At 42.4% G+C, this 21,768-nt stretch overlaps 1 protein-coding gene across 1 annotated transcript in view; it reads left to right on the forward strand.

Annotated features, from left to right (window-relative positions):
* Positions 1–21,768, forward strand: part of RAI14 (retinoic acid induced 14) — a 71,487-nt gene that overhangs the window by 24,306 nt on the left and 25,413 nt on the right. The window contains exon 2 of the mRNA XM_088532105.1: positions 10,821–10,951. Coding sequence (XP_088388231.1) covers positions 10,821–10,951 — 131 coding nt within the window. The remainder of the gene's footprint in view (positions 1–10,820; positions 10,952–21,768) is intronic.

A 21,768-nucleotide genomic window follows, 5' to 3' on the forward strand; every position in this document is an offset into this window, starting at 1 on the left:
GCTACCACTCCTCAACATAAATTATTGAAAAGAAAAACATGGTTTGAAAAGGATGAGAATTAACTAGCCACTGACTGGCCTTTTGCTTCTGGGAATGGTTTGAATTCAGCAGTTACTCATAGCTGTGCATTAGATGCACTCCATAGTCCAACACAGTCTCAATCTTGGAAAGATGTGTAGGGTAAACAGGACATGTTAGGGAGAAAATATCATGGGGTATTTATTCAGTTTCTCAGCTTCTCAGCTTGTAAGCGTCAAATGGAAGGTGTCTTTAGGTAAATATTTTAGAATTTTTACATTATCAGTTTTACATTATTAGCTGACGTTTCTCTCTCATGTTAGCCTCTCCATAGGCTATAGGCAAAGAGGCTGCGACACTAACAGGATGATTTTTGATGACAGGAAAGCAGTTGGTAGCACAACAGGACTGCTTTGTGTGACTTTGTGTCCCTAGATGGACTCTGTGCTCTGTGCTGCCCTTCAGGATTTTGTGCCGTGTGTCTTTTCATTGTAACTTTTTAATTAGCAGTGACTTTGTACTGGGAAGGTAAAAGTTGCTTGGTGCTGTTTAGATGCAAAACTCTTTTATTATAGAAACCATGCGTAAATCTTGCAAAGAAGTGAGAACAGAAACCAGGTAATGGTAAAGAGGGTTTCTCACGGTGGCAACAATATCCCCCCCCAGAGGAGAATAAGACTAGATGCCAAAACCATGGGCAGCTCTCATCACTGATATGATATGAAGAGTGACTTGATGATCCTGAGGAACAATTACAAGGATTTGCATGGATTATAAAAAGAAAAGAAGGAGTCATGTCTTCTTCTTCTGTCCTCTTGTGTGAATAACCCTAGCGTGTTTGGTTAGATGCAGAGGATCCAAGTGAGCAGTGCTTAGCGCTCTAGCAAGTCGTGTGTGGATGAGGGAGGACTGTACAGATGAGAAGGGGAGGGTTCTGTGTATGTCAAGTTATACACAGGGAGGAGTCTGTGTCTGGTCAGTTATTACAGAGCTACGGGGTTATTACAGGAAGGAGTTAAATCCCACCACTATCTTGGGGCAGATAACTGAAGGCTGCCTGAAGGATGGTGCCCCAGCTGTGGCCCTGGTCACATGAAAGATTGAGGCCATCTGTGCCTAGTGGATGGAAAGTCTACACAATGGGTGTTATTGTTCCTCCTTGGAGAGGAACAGTCCTGCTCCTTCTGCACTGAGAAGGATGTGGGCCCAAGGGAGGAACCAGGGTGGGCGCTCGCTTGCTCTTCCTCTGCTTTTCTGCACTGCCTGCTGTGTGGGGGCAGTTGATCTGCCAAGTCTGACACGCAGAAGACTTGTCTGATTCTCAGTTCGTGTGACGAGGAGGATAAATAACGTGGGAAGATGCATGCACTCCTCTCTGCTGCTACCAGGAATGTATCTTAGGTGTAGCTTTCCTGTGATGCTTGGGTTATCCTTCATTGCACTGATGGAATTTGAAACAGCAAGCTAAGCTTAGCAGTAATATTTGATTTGGAGTCAGACAAGTCTTAGATCCAGCGGTTATAATCCATAGCACAAACATCTGTCAGTGGCCTCACAAAAATCAGACATAGTGAAACTTATTTTGCTTTCTTTTGCAGTCTTGAAGTACTTTCAGAGATTGAGCTGAGTTCTTAAAGACTCCAAACAAAACCATTTCTTGGAATAGAATTTTGTCTCTTTGTATGCACTGTGTTTTGTTTGGCCATGACATGGGTTTCAGAATAGAAGGCCATGCCCCAGGAACAGTGAGTGTGTCCTTTACAAGAATGACAAATTCCGCTATAAATAGAATGTTTTCGTACTCTGAATAGTTCTGAGATTTTGATAATAGATTTGTTGTTGTTGTTGTTATGCATTTTGAAATTGGATTGCTTCCTACCATGGCAGCCTAGTAGGTATAACAATAATACAAAATAATGTCATTTTAAAAAATAACTAAGACTTTTTTTTGAGTCCTTTGGAAAATAATAAGATGGTAGATCTTTGTCAAGTAATCAGTCCAGTCTTGGCTAGTAGAAATACCCTCTACCCACCTCCTACAACAGCTTTCATTATGTGAGCTGTGATACCATGTAGATATTTGTAATATAAGGTACCATGGTGTCTGGTACCTTATGAATACATCTCGAAGCACTAGTGATAGTGATCAGTTGGTCTGGTCAGTTGAAGTTTATTTTTTTTTCTTATCTGTAGAATTCATAACTAGCCTTTATGTCTTTTTGCATTTACAGAATAACGTCAAAAAAAGGGCAACTGCTACAAAACTAATGAAAAACAAATTTACTGTGCAGAAGTGGCAAAACCAGCAGCATGAGGCAGGAGGATGGAGCTATATGGGTAAAATCTAATGTTAGATGAAGTGGGTTCCTGCAGGACAGAGCTATAGCCATTCGCTTATCTGGAAGCAGGAAGATCCATCAAACACTGGTGGCCTCTGACTGAATTTACTAATCAGCAGAACCCAGAGGGTGTTATTCAAGGGTAGGCAGAGTAAACTCAGATGCTCGTATCAGCAAATAAGAAGATTGTTCATGGGGAGTGGTGTGAGTAGAGCACTGCAAGTGCAAAGCTGGTGTCCCCTGGTTCTTAGGGCACACTCTGCTCCTCAGAGACTGTTGTCTCCAGCACAGAATTGCAGGATGCAAGACACTCCCCCAGGAGCTGAACAAACAGATTTTGCTTGCCTACTTGGCAGTGTCCCTGTGTTTTACAGCCTGTTTTTCACTGAAAAAAGCTGTGTACCAGATAAAAGGTGAGATCGGATTTTGCAGTTCATTTTTCTTCAGATCTCCTGAATTCTCTTTTTCCCCAACTGAACATAAAGCATGTGTGTACCAGAAATCCTGAAGACTTGAAAGGCCAAATGTCCTTTATGTGAGTAACAGTTTGAACTCAATACATAGCTAAAATCTGTTGATTCAGTAGTTCTTCAATCTTAAAAATTCATTAGAAAGCAATTCTTTTCCAGTCATCTAATGCTGAAATTCAGCATCTTATTTCTAATGTTTTTTAAAAATATATTTTTGTTATTCTATTTTTATAAATATTTATTGTATTTTTATGAATTAGAAGTAGGATTCTAGATGGTCGTTGGATCACTGTTTGTTGGGGAATTTATTGTTGTTTTTTGTTTTAATCAAAATATGTGTTCTGACACCCCAATTGGTGTTGTGTGAGGTCATAAATAATAGGCAGTGTCTTGACATATTGCCAATGCTCTGGCTGCATGCTACTAGTGATTTGATGTTATTTTTCTTATTTTGTTCTAATGCTTAGCATGTGGTGAGCTTTGTGCTCACCACTTTCTTTCATCTCTACTGGAAATAAATTGGTTACTTGAAAACAACACTAATTGCTAACAAGAAAATAGAAGCCTTAAAGTATCTGCGTGCAATGCCTCCTGATGTTAACAGGAAATCTTGCTGTTCCTCAAATGCAGAAATTGATTTCCTTTATCTTAGAAAAAAAAGGCTAAAAAGTATCATTAGAAAACAAAAATATATTATAGCCTTTACTGGGAAGTGAAGTGGGAAGCGTTCATAGTTGTGTGTCACCAACAGCTCCACTGTGATCCTGTGAGCTCACTAGTTGGGGCATTTTCTTTAGTCTAGGTGGATGTCTTGTCCTCCCATGAAGACTTTCGACTTCAGCTTTTTTTCTTTATCTCTTGTTCCTTTCTAGAAACAAAATCTCACAACTGAATAATGACGAGGCTGCTGATTTTCCCTCTATTAACTATGTACGTTCCTGACACTCTGACCTTATGGCTCATTTGCTTTTAAAACCCAACCAAAATTGTTAAGGCAAACACAGATTTGTCAGGAAAATAATTGCGCTTTACTAACATACTAACAAGAAGCATAAATATCTCAGTGAAACAGCAAGCTCTTTAAATGCATTTTTTCCCATTTTCATTGCCCTCCTGGGTGTTCAGCTCACAGCCTGCTGTGAATTCCAGAGATCGTTTAAGCAAAAACTGCTTCAAGATTTCCTGCATTTTTTTTTCCCCTGAAAGATCTTGCAGTCTCAGGTGGCAGTTTCAGGCAGGTCATCTTTCCCCTTCTCTGCTGGTGAAAGGGCCTTTCTTTTCCTGGCTTGCAGGAGACCTTCCAGGCAGTGCCACTGGTGACAGAAGTGCCCTGCTGAGTGCCTTGCCGTTTGGCTGTGTTATTCTAGTTTCAGCAGGAAAAATTGGTTTGCTTGGGTAATAATCACTTCTTTATCCACAGGAGCTGCCCAGGGAATGAGTTATTATTGAGGTTTACTGGCAATCTACCCTTGGCCTTTTGTTACCATCTCTTGTTCATTCCCTGCCTTCTGCACAGTGGATTTATTTGCTCTTCCTGTGGAAGTCATGGTCTGACACAAACGCAGCCCCCAGTGTTGAACAGACCCCACACACTTTGTGGAGACCCTTACCTCAGCTTGGCACAGGTAGCACAAGAGGCAGGGGAAAGGCAATCTGTGCACGTTTTTGTGTGTAACATGGTCACAGATAACTTACTTTGCCACTCCTGTTTACACCCTTACAGGAAAGCTGTGAGCTGTAAATGCTTCGTCTTGTTATGTGAATATTAAGTATTCGCCATCAGTCACTTCAAAGAGGGAGCACAGGTGACCAGATGAAGCTAGAAAAGGCTGTTTCTAGTGTAGCAATTAGACAGTGATGTATAGATAGTATCACTGTGAATTACTTCCAAAGCTGTTGTGGCACTTAGCTTTTTTGACAAGTTGTTAACTAGAGGTCAGGCCCTTACTTGCGGTGAGGTTAATGACATCCAGGATGCAGCGTTAAGTGACGGCCCAGTGCAGCAGAGGTCAACATACCGTGGCACTGCTGTCATACGTGGCCCATGGGCAGGTGTTGAATGGTATGGAAAAGGGCTGGCGGCCCAGAAGTGGAAATGGGAAGGGGGGACAGAGACAGCAGCTCCTCAGATCCACTGAGTGCTGAATGTCCTGGGAGCTACTGCTGCAAGACCGGACCAGGTACTGCCAGTCACCGTCTTCATCATCATCTGCTCCTGCCGCTCCGTCTCTAATTTTTGGGACTGGAGGACTGGGAAAGGTATAGGCTACATATCCCACTGTCTCCTGGACTGTAATGTTTTCAGATAAGCCATTCTTTAGAGAAAGTCCGTCCTTTGTTGCCTTAACTTTGAGGGATGTTTCCTCTCACGACCTCCTTCCCCACAATGGAGCTGTTCTTCTTAAGACTCTCCTGGGAAGCCCAGCACATGCAGGGGTTCGTGAGTGACCTCGTGGTGCAGTGACGTCCAGCGTCTTTGCCACGCGATTGTTTGAGGCCGGGCTCTAAGTATTCCTTTCCTTTCAGACAGGGAGCTGCTGAGTTTGAAAATACCAGGAATTTCAATGTGCTCCTCAGCTTCCCTGCAGTTCTGATTTCAGTGGAGATAACGTAATCTGTCTCCAGTCGATTTGCAACAATGCAAGGTCACTGAAATCATCTCCTGTAGGCTGCCTGCCAAAGATAAAGAAACACACTTGTCCAGTTCATGTTTGTTCAGCTCTTTGTGCATGGAAAACACTGTGGGCAAGTGCTAAGCAGAAGTGTCGCCTGCTCCTGTTATACGTTCTCATTTCTTGCATGATGCAGGAAATATCAAGACGACTGACTTTAACATCCTGATGTGATAGTTGTAGTGATTAAAAGAATATTAAAAATGGGTGTTTCGAAGGATTTAATAAAAATCTTGAGTGCCCTTTTTTGTGACTACTCATAAATTGCAGGGATAGATCAAGTGAATCATCTCTCTCACTAACCTTGGCCTGCCCGTGCCTCCCATGGGGATGGCTTTCCACCCATGGCTCAGCAATCTCCTCCCTGCTCCCCTTTGCATTTTCTTAAATGTTTAAACATGGAAAGCACTTAGCGGTTATGGGAGAGATGCTCCTGGGCAATGTCATGCAGGGCGCTTCCTCACCTGAAGAATGAAATTTAAGGATAAAGACAATATTTGAGAAGGATATTGAGTTTCAGTCAGACTATGTCAGTGTGCTGCCTTGCTTCCTGATAAGTCATGCCCATTAATTTTAGTATCCTTGCCTCAACTGTACAGGAGACTTTTTTTCTTTCTTTTTTTTAATTGGTCTGAAGATGTACTGTGTAAAATGACAGTTCTCTTTCATTACTCTAGAATGTGTTTTATCAGTTGAGTTTTTCTGTGTTCACAAATTATGGTCATTGCAGAATGGCAGTGATTTGAATGCCCCCTGCTTGGCATGTGGTCTGAAAAAGAGGAGAGGGACCTGCTTATCGGGAAGAATAAACCCCACATACATTACTGTCTTTTCCAGGCTCCCATCTTGCCAGCCTGCAAACATGCAATTTTCTTTACACAGAGCTGCTCTGGTGTTTCGTGTGTGTTTGCATGCAGTGCTCCATCTTGTGCAGATTATAATTTTTGGTTGGCTAGTTTGCATATTTATAATGCTCCTAAAAAATTATTTACTTTTGGAATAGAGGATCTGTTTAAAACCCTGAGTGTGAAGGTCTTATTGCTGTGGTACTACACTTGATAAGAGATTTTCCTGGCGATATTATCCTGCTGCTCAGCCCTAACCCTCAGCTTGCTGTGCCCTTGGTAAGTTTGTTCATAACAATACATGTCCCAGCATCTCCGACATAACAGGAAACCTATGTATATATACTGCCCCAAAGAGGGGCAGGGGCAGATCTGGAAGTTGCCAAGGACTCTCTGGTGAGTGGCGCTCACGGAAGCTGAGTCAGCTGGCCCAGCTCAGCCTGGGGTCCCTGCCGCGGAGCCGGCTCCCGACGGAGGCAGGATGCGGCACCAGAGCAGCTGAAGGAAGAGGCTGGCAGAAATGTTCTGTGTACTGCACCCCCACAAGCCACCCCATCACGCTTATATGCAAAAATGAACGGTCATATGTGGGAGCATATCTAAGTAACGGAGGCTTCCCGATAGAACACGGATAGGATGAGCCGGACTAAAACCAATGCGTAAAGATCGTGGGAAAGTCACCAGCTGGTAGAACACAGAAGTAGGAGAGGAAGAACCTGTAAACAAGCTTATCAGTGCAGGATAGAGGACTGTGTGCAGGCCAATCATGTAAACATGTGCCCCCATATCTACAGCCAACCGAGTACGGTAGAAGATGTGCAGACAGTAGTAGGTAACCAATTGCAATGTAAGCGTACACGTCGCTAGATGGCTTAGCAGAAATGTAGTAGATAAAGAGAGTTTTGTCATGCGAATAAAGCGATTTCTGCTAGACTCGTATTGAAGGAGTCATGTCTGGCCTCCCACAGTCATAGCCTGTGTTTTCAAGAAGTTGGCTCTAGAGTTCTCAGCAGATATTGGTCACAGGTGTGGCAGGTGGGCTGATACCACAGGAGATTCAGACTCTGTGCCTACTGCAGCAGCCACTGCTGTTGTTCAGGGAGTGATGTTCTGCACTCTGCTCGGGGGCTGTAGATCTGCAGCTGTTAATTACAGGAGACTGCCTGAAACCCAAGTGTCTGCGGCTCCTGGGTACTGTGGCTTTCTGGCTATCGTATGGATTATCTTTCTTTCTTCCTTTCTTTTTTTTTTTCCATAAAGAGGATGGGTAATGGGACTACAATTCCCCCTTGAAATGGGTGTTTTTGAGAGTCCAAGTCATTCCATTTATTTTATTTATTTGCTGTACCTTTAACTTCTGGATTGCGTTTTGTGATGCTGCTGATTTGAACGCAGTGAAGGAATAGAAACAGCTCGGTAGTGGCAGAGGGTTGTTCAGCAACAGTTGACGTTGCTGAACGTCAACAAGCTGGTTGCAGAATACCTTGTTGCGTTTTGCAAATAGAATCTGAGATTTCTGAATAGATTTATGTAACTTGCCTTTTGGGTAAATGTAGTTTTGAAGTAGCTTGAGCATAAAATTAACCTTTCATTTACAATAGCAACATCTTTATTGCTGCCCTAGAACAGGATTGTCATTACTTCATGCAAAGATGTGTAGTTTTTATATGCATAATACAGTATGTTGTTTTTTAAGCCTCTTGCATGGAGTACAGCTGTTTTAATTTTTAAATGAGCACATCTCTGATGAAGCTGGTGCAGTAGTACTAAAGATTTTGTAGCAGCACTAAGATGAAATCTGAAAACATGCAATTGGAAGAACTAATGTTAGCTGATTAGGGATGTAGCAGTCCCTATGAAATTAGTCATTGCTTTAGCAACTCTGAGGAAGTGCTTAGAAGAAAAGACACTAATTAACTACTAGAACTAGTGCCCCAAAAATGGGGATCTGAAATGATAACCAAATATAGAGCTTCCTATTCTGGTCTTCAGCCTTCTCTGACAGTGAAAAAGTGTTATCAGCTTTGCATGAAAAATGAGGACATGTACTCTGATAGCCTGTATTACTGTGATGAATCTGATAGAACTGAGTATTTTCAGAGCAGCCCAGGTTAGAAATTACATTAATTACCGCTTGTCTAAGGCTGGTGCTGTTTACCTGATGAACGGGAAGCTGGCGTTAAAATGACACACTGTGCAATCTTAGTTCAGCTGTATGTGTGGGAACATGTATTTTGGTTATCAGAAAAGGTGTGTTTGAAAACCACATTTAGAGGCTAGTACCATATGTCAGTGCCTTTTGCTGTTACCAAAAAACAGTATCATTCTGCACCAGGAATGAACTGCTGTTAGAGCACTCCAGGCTTCCCCAGTTCAGTATCTAAATCTCCCAGGTATAGCTTAACATGGATAAATCCTGAGGTATAATTTGAGACCCAGCTGTGCTGACTTCTCTTGGGCCTGTAATTAGAGCTAGGGTGATAGTTATCACAGCAACCCCTGCAAGGGGGATTTGGCTGTTGATCTTGGGTCTTTCTTAAGTTTCGGGGTGGGCGCTTGTGTGCTTGCTTGCTTGTGTCAGAGTACTGCTAAATGGCTTATTGGGACATATACCACTACTTTTTCAATTTAAGAGCTGAATATTTAACATCTATGCTGCTGGAGGACTCAGCTACACTTATACTGTAAAGCTGCATGCTTTCATAGCTGTGCTGAAATTCATTCTGCCAAAGTTTTTCAGTAACAAGCCTTAATCTTAACATTTTCCTGTAGCTTATTCTGTTTCACATTTCTAAAGTAAAACAAGTTATTTCAGGTCATGAGGAGATCTTAAATGAGGTGTTCTTGCATTTTTTTTTTGAAGTACAGGTTAGTATTTTGTTAAAAGTGCATGTGTAGATGATCATATTACTTGCAGTCTCTTCCTTCCCTTTCCAAGATTCATAAAAAAAAAAAAGTGCCGCCAACGCTTTGCAGTCATCCAGTCATCCTGGTGACTTGTGGGTAAAGTTGATTCATCAACTAGCCTATATTTAAATATCTTTTTTTGTGCATGAGTGGTGAATAAAAACAGGATTCACTCCAAAAGAAAAGGCATAATATGCTGTCAAAAACTGTGTTAATTTTAAAGGATTTTATTTACAAGTAAGAAACGTTTTTAAACATCTGCTTTTAATAATAGGCCTCCTTTAAAAGCACAAAATTCCCCAAAGGAAGAATATTCAACGAAGTTGCATTTTAGGTGGAGACTGCTGCTTGGCAGGGCATTCATTGCCATGGAGGCTAAATATTGCAAAGAAAAACATCTTTTCTTTTTGCCGAGGTAACTAATGCTCTAGAGTCCAACACTCCGTAAAAATAAAGAATATAACTTGCTGGGTGTGCATGCATACCAGTGCACACCTCATGCTCCCTTTTCCTCAGCAGTGCACGTTTCTCAAGGAGCATATTAACAGGAATTCAGTCCTTGCCATAGCTGTGAAGAAATCCAGTGCTGATAAATAGGCAGTCATGCTGGCAGTCAAGGAGAAGGCCGTAGCCTACTGAAGATGCACTCCTGAGTAAAGTGGGATGTAGTGCTCAGCCAAATGCAGCTTTTAATTCCAGATGCTCTTTGGAAGATTAGGCTCCGTTGTCAGTCCAGAGAAGAAGACATGGATACAACTTTCACTCCTTTCCAGAACCTTTTTCTTTTTTCTTCTGTAATCTTACAGAATAGGGAGAGGTAACAATCCTCTCTTTTCTCATTAGACCCAGCTTGGAGGTTTGGCAGGTGGAATATGCTGAAAGTTTTGAAGGGAAGGAGGTGGGAATCAGCATATTAGACAAAAGTGTCCTTTTATTCATCCAACAGATAAGGATGAGCAAAGCAGCTTAGTGGATTATGTTGGGAAAAGCTTGAACATAGTGTGGTCATCTTTTGCTTTCAGCAGTGCTCAGAATTTGTGGTCTATTGATAGGTTGATTTGTTTGTCACAAATATGGCAGGGAGATAAAAGATTAGTAAAACTAGTTAGCCTAAGAAAGACAATGTTAGTCTCTTATGAAGTGTCAGCTGGGGAAAGCCTTAAGGAAAGTTTTGGCCAGCCTGTGTTGGTGGGGTGGGAATCAGCTGAGACAGCTCAGTGCCTGTGCACATGTTGTACACGATGGTCTCATGGAGCCAGTGCAGCTCTGCGAAAGAAATCAGGACTAGACAAATGAAGGAGAACTTCCTTAAACATCGCAGGAAGAACAAGTGGATTTATTTCTGCACTACTGTTCACAGAATGAGTTTCCAAACTAGATCTCACCTCCTGCCAATCGCTTAGTCCTTGGGAGTTACGGAGATACTGAGCCAGTGCTGTATCTTTGAGTTGTATTTTTGTTTTAGCTTTCTGCGGTGGGCGTTAGCTTTTTTATATGCAGGATCGTTCAGGGGAGCTTGGGCTTTGTGCTAGTACTAATATTTATTTCTTCTTTTTCTTTTCCTCCAGACCAATGAGTGGAATAAGAACGATGACCGGCTGCTGCAGGCAGTGGAGAATGGCGATCCTGAGAAAGTGGCTTCGTTGCTGGGTAAAAAGGGAGCCAACGCCACCAAGCAGGACAGTGAGGGCAAAACCGCGTAAGTCCATCGTTGTACTTGGGAACTGAGCGTAAGTGAGGAAAGAAACAGCACGGCCTGTATATGTCCTCTAAAGGAACCAGAACCAGAATAGATCGGTGAAATGCAATTTCCTTTTTACCTGAAGCACAGTACGTTCTGGAAGGCTTCCGTCTGAGGGTCTGTATTTGTAATCCTTCATATAAAATTCCATTTTGGAATCGTGAATCCATTGAGGTGGCTTGAAGGCTGGGCTGATCAGTTTTAGGACAGGTTATTTTGGGGCTTAGAAACTTCATGCCACACAGCAGATGGAAGACTCTGAAAAAGCATTAGTACTGGAGCTATTTTTTCCCGTGTACATCAGTTTAATGGCATAGAACTGAAGATATTTTTTCTTTTAAATAGATTAATTTGAACTGGAACTATGATGATTGAATTTTAAAATCTTGCAGATGCTGATGATTCTGGGGACTGTTCCTTGCTTTGATTGGAATTTGGCAGCGAAAGAGTTCTGTATGAAAGAGACTCCATTTGCAGTCTGAATATGTATCTCAAATATAGCAGTTTCCTCTTCTATTAAACAGCAGTCTTCCTTTTCTATTATTCTGTGAACTTTTTGACTTGTGGAGGAAATTAAAGTTTCCAGTAAGAAAATTACAGCTAATGAATGCTGTCCTTCAACTTTTTGTCTCTTTCTTGCAGAATAGAGAGATGATTAAGTGGTTAAGTTAGGCACTCCCTGAGAAAACCAAAGCCTTTATAAAACTGTGGATAAATGTCGAGAAAGGAAAACAGTTCCTATATTGGGAGAGGCAGCACAAGGCAATTTATACCAAATAATGAGTTCTAATGAATTACCTCTGGGTTATATTTATTATTGTCACGCTCTGCTTCTTCCTTGGTCTGTTTTGGTTCCCTCCATCTGCTCTATTTCTGTTTTGCATCTGAGGCAATTGAATGATGGCAGTGACTCATACTGACCTGCAACTTCTTACTGTCGAAGTCCAAGTCCTCTAATTACTTCAAGTGGGCTTTAACATGGTTTTAATTTTAAAAAGCTGCATATGCATGTTTTTCTTTTGAAATGGAGAATGGACATAATTAAAGCATGACTTCTATTGAATCTTCTGAATTACAGCTATGTCTAGTCTCTCACGTTTTTATCCTCAAAATAATTTCAGAGCATGATTCTTAAGCTGCACTATACCCAGCGTAGCTCCTATTTTGCAAGTTTCATATATAATTGGGCATCACGAATTTGACTAGGGAGTGAGTCAAGATTGATATAATCTATAAAAAATACACAAGCTTCTTGACGTTTAAGGAATGGGATTGTTGTTGCTCTAGGGATCTGGTGCAATGTTTCTCAGCCTTTGAGGGCTACACTGCGAAGTTTCTTTGTATGTGCAAATAAAAACGGGATTTGATCATTGCATGTTTCAGATATAGCTACTTCTTTTTAACTTCTTAGAACAAATGTGGATTACTGCTATGAAGAGCTCTAATTTTGCCAGTTCAGTATGCTTGTTTAATTACCATTTAATTATAAAATATTTCTGTGTAGTGGTTTCAAAAAAAGCTTGAAAAAAGCAGTCAAATGAAGAAAAATGCCATTTCTGAGATGCAGAAAGACAATCAGTCAACTGATTCTCTTTCCAGTGGCTTGTCAGATTTTGCAGACCTGCTCAGGTTATTTCTTTTCCAAGTTTGGAAGATAGAGACTGACAGGTGTAGGAACCATGACACAGATCTGCAGAGACAAATGTGCCAAGGAGCATTATGACCCAGAAATGTACTCTAGTGTGGTTTATTCATATCAGCAGCTTTTTGTTTGTGTTTTTCCCACTTGAGCGTCCTTTTTCTTTCTTTTCTTTTTTTTAGCGTGCATGGATGTGTCTGATGCCCCTGTGTGTGTCTGTATACACAGCATACAGAGGCACATACACTCACTGGCTACAAAGCCAAAATCCTGCTGCACAAGCCACGTTCTCAAATGCCAGGGGAGGTGCAGCCGTCAGTCCGTCGTAGCTGGGCTTGTTTCTCCCACATTCCCAGGGCAGTGCTGGGCTCTGCTCCTGCCAGGGGCTCTGGGTGCCCATCTCTTGCTCTGCCTGTCTCGGACAGCGTGCCCGAAGGCGCAGAGCCAGCCGGTGCCTTCGTGTCCCGCGGCAGGGGTTTGTGCAGCTGCCTCACCTGGAGCGTGAGGGATGGAGCGGTCTGGAGAGGCCTGCTTGGGCAGCTGGCTGCCCTCGTGCTCGGGGTGGCCGCGTTTTGGCTCTAAATGGCTCCCTTTTAGAAAGAGAGGCACAGCGTCACTCTCCGAGCGTGTGATCCATTGATCCCTGTGGGCATGGGCTGATGCACTGGTTGGGCTGAAGGTGACAGAAGAGCAGAATGGATTCAATTATATAATGCCTTGCCTAGCAAATTAAATACTTTGTTGTTGTGGGATGTCCTTGAAAGGACAAGAGGAGAAACAAATATCGCAGTTTTGTTTGACCTGCCACTCTTCTTTCCTTAAGGCGTGATGTGTTTCTACTAAAAGCTTTTGTTTTCATTCCTTTTACAGGTAAACCTCCCACCTGGTAGTACTCAGACCTTTTTTTAAAGCAAAGTATTTGATGTGGTATCCTAGTTTAAACAAGGAGTGTAGAGGACTGTAACTTTTCCTGCTCACAGGAGTGTTTTTAGGTTTTTATTTTGTTTTATATTTAAATGGCTTCTTAATGTAAAATGTTTATACTGTTTGAACAGAGAAGAATGGGGATCAGAAGCCTCTCCCCTATTGAATATGCATCCAGTGTGCTGTAGGTCTGGTTCAATTTCGGATGTAATTCCTAAATTTTGCCTGTATCCTCTCTTGCCTCTTTCTTATAGATCCATTTCTTTGTGGCTTACCTGTGTGGGATGAAATGTAGGTGCTTGAACTAATGCACTCCTAGGTGCTAATAAATTCCCTGTGGTAATATTTCCAGATTTTCATTAGGAGTTGTAAGTCTTCAGTACCTTAAAAAAAAGTCACACTAATGAAGCCAGTTTTTTAAAGACTTGCCTGACATTCCCCACCACCACCCTTTCCCTGACTCAGTCCTTTCTCTAAACAATAAATCTGTTTTAAGGCTGTGGAGCAAATCCACCCTTGGCATTAGTTGACACAGCCCCATTGTTGCTCCCACTTACACTAGACGAACTGCTGCCAAGCACATTTGTAACAGAACCTATCTGGAAATCTGACTCTGCCATTGTAGTCCTATTCTGCCAGATAGTTTTTTTTGTCTAGCTTCCTTAAACAACAAAACAATTCTTTCCAATTTGGAAGTTGATCATTTAAATCCCACTTAAACTAACAAAAAAGGCTTTTGAAAGAGGACCTTTTCAGGAGGGGATAGAATTCATTCATTGCTGCTCTTTCCACAAGAGCAAGTGTTCAAATGGGTTGTTATTTAAAGAAGCTACGGCTATTATTGAAAAAATATTTGGAAATGATTCACAGTGTATAAATGGCAGCACTTTCTTGTCCTGAAGTTATTTTGTCTGCTTGCCAGTGCATTGCTGCTATGTTTGCGTGTTTCTACAAGGTACTGAACAAGAATTAAGTGCTTATGGCTGTTACATGAAACAATAGGTCTCTGTGATTTTTTTTAACTGCAATTGCATCAACTGTTGTTTAATAAAATGAGCCTGACAATGGCACAAAAAAAGCTTTAGAAAACTCCACAAATGCACTTTTTCAAGGACTCTTTCACAAAGCTATTGTCAATGTCCCTCAGTAAGGATGAGATAATTTCATTTGAATCAGAATGCTCATGCCTCCGAGGCTAAGCTGAAAATAAATTTTTGGAGCATATTCCCATCCTGTATCTTTTATGTTTATCTTGTACATAGTATTCCTTTTCTTTGCCTCACTTTTGGGTTTTATTCTGTAAGTGCCATGAAGGACACCAGTGCTTGAAAAGTAAGTAAGGATTTTATTACCTTTTGAGAAGGAGTCTTTCCTTTGAAGTAATCTAGAAGGGAGCTTTTGAATGAATATAGACTTCTTGCTGTTCTACTTGAGAAAAGAAAAACACAGAAAATATTTTAGATAGATGTGACATGAAATTGAGAGAAATATTTTCTCAGGGAGACTGGTGCCTGGGAATTCAAATCCCTCCCCTTGTCACTTCTGAGTTACTATAAATAAATTTTCTAGAAGACCTTTGAAACCCAGGCAGTCTCTACATGGTTGTTCTGTGCACATGCTGAAAATGCTCAGTCTGACACCATGCTCTGAAAGATGTATCTTTTTTACAGCCTTTTGGTCATCTCCTAAACTTATCCAAAGACTTTAGTGGAAAAGGACATTAACTTCTAAAAAATTTTTCAGAGTGGGTGGTGCAAGAAAGGTTTATCACCCTGGCTTTGAGGATTGTCATCTCTGCAGGAGTGGAATCCATAGATGTTCCAGTGACCTGAAATTATCCACAATGTAATTTTTGATTAACTTTTATTATAATTAACTTAAAATAGTCCAGATGATAACATCAATGTCTAGGTTTCAAAGTATGGACAAAGTACAGAAGACAACAGTGATCTCGACCTGTACTTTGTATCTAGTCAAGAGATAACTGAAATCTGTTTTTTATTCTATACTCCTTCCTTATAAGTTAAGTCTCTTGGGAGGTTTGCATATAAGAGCGTTTGTATCCTCAAAACTTTCCTGAAGTTTTCAGATCTGTATTGTCCTTTTTCCCTCCTGCAGGAAAATTCCCTGCAGGATTGCTCTAAATTGAGTCAAGTTGTTGATATTAAATTTCCTGAAAAGTTATTTTCCGCTTTAGTTTAACTCTTAGAAAATCTAATGATTTGGTTGGATAAAACCATCCCCTACCAGGATGGAAAATCAGACTAATTAACTATTAAGTTCAGCATGAGCAAACTGTTAATACATTGCAAGAGAAAATGTACATATCTTCATGAAAGAGCTACATTTAACTGTCATTTTATAATTTGGCAATACATGAAAAATTCCTCAATTTGTACAAACATTATTATATCGACAATCATACCTTGTGCAAGCTTTTAAATGAAATTCAAAGAGTAGACTTCATGCAAGTGGTTTGTTCCTGCCTCTTGACTGCAACAATACATAGACCCTTTACTCATAGCTGGAGTACATGACCCCTCGCTGAGACTTTGGGACATGCTGTGGTACAGATTTTAGTTTCTAGCTATATCCCTGTCAGAATTTTAAAAAACAACATTTAAGTTCTGTTGAATGCTTTTTTAAAAGACAAAATGTTTAGAAGACCTTTGAATCATTTTGAACCTTCATGTTAAAAACAAACAAAAAAATTGAGTAGACTGTCTTCCTTAGAGAAATTAGTGTTTTTATGTTTGATGTCAGTTATAAAAATACTGAACTTCACTTTGGAGAAATCAAAGCTTTTTACCTTCTTTCTCTCGTGATTTCATGTATTATGCTTTATAATACAAATTCCAAGTGTTACCTAAAGAACAAATTCCTTATTTCATGTAAGTGGCTTTAAGCCATCAGGAGCATCCCATGGGTTTCACATCCATGCACAGTGCTTCCCACAGGTGATGTTTAGAGCTTGAGGAGAAAACAACCCATCAGTATTTCAGCTGGGAACCAGCTTACAGAATGACAGAATCAGAGAATGCTTAGGGTTGGAAGGAACCTCTAGAGATCATCTAGTGCAACCCCCCCTGCTCCAACCTAGAGCAGGTGGCACAGGGTGGCATCCAGCGAGTTTTGAAGATCCCCAGAGAAGGAGACCCCACAGCCTCTCTGGGCAGCCTGTGCCAGGGCTCTGTCACCCTCACAGTAAAGAAGTTCCTCCTCACATGGAGGTGGAACTTCCTGTGTTTCAACTTGCACTTGTTACCCCTCGTCCTGTCACCGGCCACTACGGAGAAGAGCCTGGCCCCATCCTGCCTACAATCACCCCTCAGATACTTGAACATGATAATAAGTCTCCTCTCAGCCTTCTCTTCTCCAGACTGAACAGGCCCAGCTCGCTTATTCTTTCCTCATACGACAAATGCTCCAGTCCCTTAATCATCTTCGTGGCTCTCTGCTGGACCCTCTCTGGAAGCTCCATGTCCCTCTTGTACTGGGGAGCCCAGAACTGCACCCAATACTCCAGGTGTGGCCTTACCAGAGCAGAGTAGAGGGGCAGGATCCCCTCCCTTGACCTGATGGCAACGCCTCCTCCTGATGCAGCCAGGATCCCATTGGCCTTCTTGGCCACGAGGGCACACTGCTGCCTCATGTTGACCAGGACTCGCAAATCCCTCTCCATGGAGCAGGTCAGTCCCTAATCTGTCCTAGTTCCTGGGGTTATTCCTCCCCAGGTGCAGGACCCTGCACTTGTTCTTGTCAAACCTCCTAAGGTTCCTCTCTGCCCAACTCTCAGATTTCTTGAATAATAGCACAGTGTTTTGCTATTAATTTCTGGGGCTACTGCCCACATATAATAAAAAGTCACACTTCACAGGCTTATTGTCACTCTAGCCCATAGGCAGCACATTTATTGATGGGACTGCTACACCACATGACTGTCCAGTGCAGTAGCTGCGAGTACTCCTAGTTCTGTTTGAATTAACCTGTAAAACTAAAATTCATATTTTCACAATGGACACTCTGTACTGGTGCCTGGGGTTATTCCCAGGTGCAGGACCCTGCACTTGTCCTTGTTGAACCTCATAGGGTTCCTCTCCACCCAACTCTCCATCCTGTCTAGGTCTCTCTGAATGGCAGCATAGCCCTCTGGAGTGTCGGCCATTCCTCCCAGTTTGGTGTCATCTGCAAACTTGCTGAGGGTGCACTCTGTGCCCTCGTCCAAGTCACTGATGAACAAGTTGAAGAGCACAGGGCCCAGTACTGACCCCTGCGGGACACCACTGGCCACCGGCCTCTGACCAGACTCGGCCCCATTTATCACCACCCTCTGGGCTCTGCCATGCAGCCAGTCCTCAATCCACCTCACTGTCCACTCATGCAGTCCACACTTCCTAAGCTTTCCTATGAGGATGTTATGGGAGACTGTGTTGAAAGCTTTGCTGAAGTCAAGGTAGACAACATCCATGGCTCTCCATCATCCATCCAGCTGGTCACCTCATCGTAAAAGGCTATCAGGTTCGTTAGACATGACTTCTCTTTGGTGAATCCATGCTGACTACTCTTGATCACCTTCTTTTCCTTGACATACCTAGAGATGGTCTCTAGGATGAGCTGCTCCATCACCTTTCCAGAGATGGAGGTGGGGCTGACTGGCCTGTAGTTTCTTGGTTCCTCCCTCTTGCCTTTTTTGAGGACTGGAGTGACCTTGGTTTCTTCCAGTCCTCAGGCACCTCCCCTGCCCTCCATGACCTCTCGAAGATGATGCAGAACAGTTGAGCAATGACTCCTGCCAGTTCCCTCAGCACTCTTGGGTGCATGCCATCTGGGCCCATAGATTTATGGGTGTCCAGTTTGCCTAAATAATTCCTAAGTCAATCCTCCTCAACCAGCAGAAAGTCCTTCTCTCTCCTGGTTCTCTGTCTTGTCTCCGGGCTGAGTACATTGGGACTGGCCTTAGCGGTAAAGACTGAGGCAAAGAAGGCATTTAGTAACTCTGCCTTCTCTGCATCCTCCGCCACCAAGGCATCCTCCCCATTCAGCTGCAGACTAACATTTTCCTTAGCCTTCCTCTTGCCGCTGATGCATTTGTAGAAGACCTTCCTGTTGCCCCGATGTCTCTGACTAACTCTAATTCCAAAGGGGCCTTGGCCTTCCTTGTTGCATCATGGACTTGTTATGGTTTGAAAAGACCTTTGAGATCATCAAGTCCAACTGTAAGCCCTTCAACATCATACCTGTTAAAACAAGTCCCTAAGCGCCTTACCTACACGCATCCCTGCATTCTCTGACAGTGTTCCTATATTCTTCCCATGTGGCCTGGCCTTTCTTCCACATTACATACGTGCTCTTTTTCTCATTAAGTTTACTCAACCGCTCCGTGCCCATCCACGACGGTCTCCTGCCCACCTTGCTTGACTTCTTTCTTACAGGAATGCACCGAATCTGAGCTTGGAAAAGCTTACATCTTCTGTTTTACTTTTCAGAGACTATAGCAGGAGAGCTGTTTTTAATAATCTGCTCCAGTTCATTATCAATCAGTAGGGCTATCATCCCAGAAGAAAGCAAGTTGCCATGTGAAGAGGATCTGCAAGTCTCCCTTGGTAGCTGAGTCTCTCATTTCTTTCCAAGTGCAGGACTGGCCCAACTCAGCAGGCAGTGCCTGGCAGCTGGCAGAAGTCCCTCTAAAGCACCTCCATTCACAGACTTGCCAAGTACCCAGATTTTACCAGATCTGGCCAAGTTTCAAGAAGTTCCCTCCAAGGGAGGCCTCCAAGCTGCGGGGGATAGCACCGGAGCTGCACTTGTTTTACAGATTTGCATCTACATAATAGGCTGCAGTTGTTTTACGTGTTTTCCAAAGGCTTATGCAACCAAGTGAGCTATATGTGTAGGTTTTAGTTATACCAACTGGGTACTCCTAGCTTAAAAAAATGTAATCTGGGAAGAGAAGGGGAGCCAAAACAGAGCAGCATGCAAATGTTGAATTTGGTTTTTATCTCTAAAATGAAGACCAAGACAATAGACTCTGCTGGCAGCTGCTTATTTATCTGGCTTATATCTCTCTTTTTTTACTACCTGCTTTGCAGATGTACTCTTTGTTAGGAAAGTAGTAAATGGAAAACACAGGAGAGCTCTAAAGGTGGCCGTCACTTCTTGGCACCTGTCTATTTTCCAGTCCCTCTCCCTTTTCAGAAAGTTGGGAGTTTTCACTTCAAACCTCTGTAATAGAGTTACTCTGAAATACTAAATAAAAATATATTGCTACAATCATTTAAAGAGCTTATAAAACAGATTTTAAGGGTACTCTAAACCATAGGCTTGGAAAATGAGCAATGCCATGTCATCAGTGCGTGTAAGTTCTGCTATACAGACGCATATTATTGCACTTCATTTTTCATTTCTCTGTGAAGCGGAATAAATTTCATGACTTTTCATGTGGTTATTGGCTTTTGCTGGCATATGGGCAGCAATACCATGCAGGCTGTGGTGGGGGAGGGAGGCCAAGGCTTTGCTTCCATTGCTTGGCTTAATTTTAACTCTTGTTTCTATATGCCTTTACAGGCAATACCTAAGGGCAGCAGAGAGGTTGAGCGAAGCTGTTTTCACCTAACTTGAGGAGAAAATTATGAAAATCATTCCATGGCTCCCTCAGGGTTTCAATTTCATTCTGTGATGAGAAGCCATAAGAAAGCATATATTTTGAAAAGCCAAATGTGCTCCCTTTGGGCTTTCTGTGTAGGCTGTGTCTTTGAAGAAACAGAAGGAATTTTTCTTCATTCCCTCAAGCTTGGCTTTAGATGCACGGATGACACTGCACTTGTTTCTAGGTTCTTCAGATTTTTCTGAGTGGTGTTCAGCCTCACTATTTCTTGCGCTTCCTCTATCTTCCTACCTTGTAACATCCAAAATAAAAGCAGCATTTCAAAACTCTTTTGGGCTTTCTGTCAACACCTAGGAATGCCATGAAGCTGTCCCTTGGCAGTTTTGTGTCCCAATTTGCTGATGGTAGCTGTTGAGAGCCTTTAAAAATGAGCACTTCATATAACAAATTGAAATTGTGAGCACTTCGGTTTGCAATTAATGGTGGATGGGAGAAAAGGCTGTATGTTTCAAACTTAAAAGTGGGAGTTTGTAATGTGGTGGTAGAGTTTGCCAAAGAAAACTGCCTATGAAAATGGAACTGCTGGAACAGAACCTGAGAATGAAAAATATAAGGCTTCTGGGGATCCCAAAATCTCTCTGAAGAGCAGCTGGGTAGACGTTTTTGCTGAGTTTGAAGACTAAAGTCAGGAGTCTGCAGCTTGCCAGCTCCTGTACTCTATGATGCAATTGCCTCCTGCCTATTAAGAAAGCAGCCGTTCAGCTGGTTTGCCTTTTATTAATGCCTGAGCCTTGAGGTGCCTGTGATGGAAACAAGATTCCTTGTGCTATGAGGCAAGGCTGGAAACTTTATATGAAAACAGTATTTTCTTGAAAGCTGTTCCAGTGTGTATGCTAGTGTAAAAGAGGCACGTGGGGACTTGCTAGAGGATTTTGTGTGTCCTGGGGGCAAATGCAGCCTCCAGTTCCAGGGCGGGGGGCACAGGCTGTGTGCACTGTTTCACTGTTTCACCAGAGGCACGTGGTAAGGGGGAGAGAGGTGAAAAAACTCCCACAGCTGCAGATAAAGTCACACCCGCTTGTGTCACTTTCCTTCCAAACATCTTGGCTGCCTGCATTCCGCAAGGAAATGCAAGAAGGAAACAGCTCCTTTGCACATCTAGGAAGAGGCTGATGAGGAGACCAAGCGGTTACATATGCTGGTCCAGAACTCTTGTTTGCTCCTTGCACGTTTGTATCTCTGAGGGGAAATTTCTTTTAGCTGCATGTCTCTATAGGTGTCTTAGAGCTGAACCAGAAGAGAGTATTTCTGTGTTCCTGATGAATGCAGCTGAGCGGCCAAGCATGTCTTTGTAGTCTTCTCTAGTGCAGCGCACTGTCAGCAGCAGCAGAAGTGGCTAGGAAGAAGTCAGTGGGGGGGATTTTGCCTTTTTTTGTTTTTTGTTTGGTTGATTGGTTGTTTTTTTTTTCTTTTTTTTTCAGACTTGGCCTCTTGGAAAAATGTCGTTCTAGTGTAAGGGGTTGGAATAAACCTCAAATACTTAGTATTCAGTATTAGTCCGCTCTTTGCTCTGGCCCCTGTTTCTTGCTAGCTATCTAGTGGCCCTCT

Source organism: Tinamus guttatus, unplaced genomic scaffold, assembly GCF_059628265.1.
Source record: "Tinamus guttatus ecotype Peru unplaced genomic scaffold, ASM5962826v1 Tinamus_guttatus_pri_ptg000455l, whole genome shotgun sequence".
Classification (NCBI taxonomy): Eukaryota; Metazoa; Chordata; class Aves; order Tinamiformes; family Tinamidae; genus Tinamus; species Tinamus guttatus.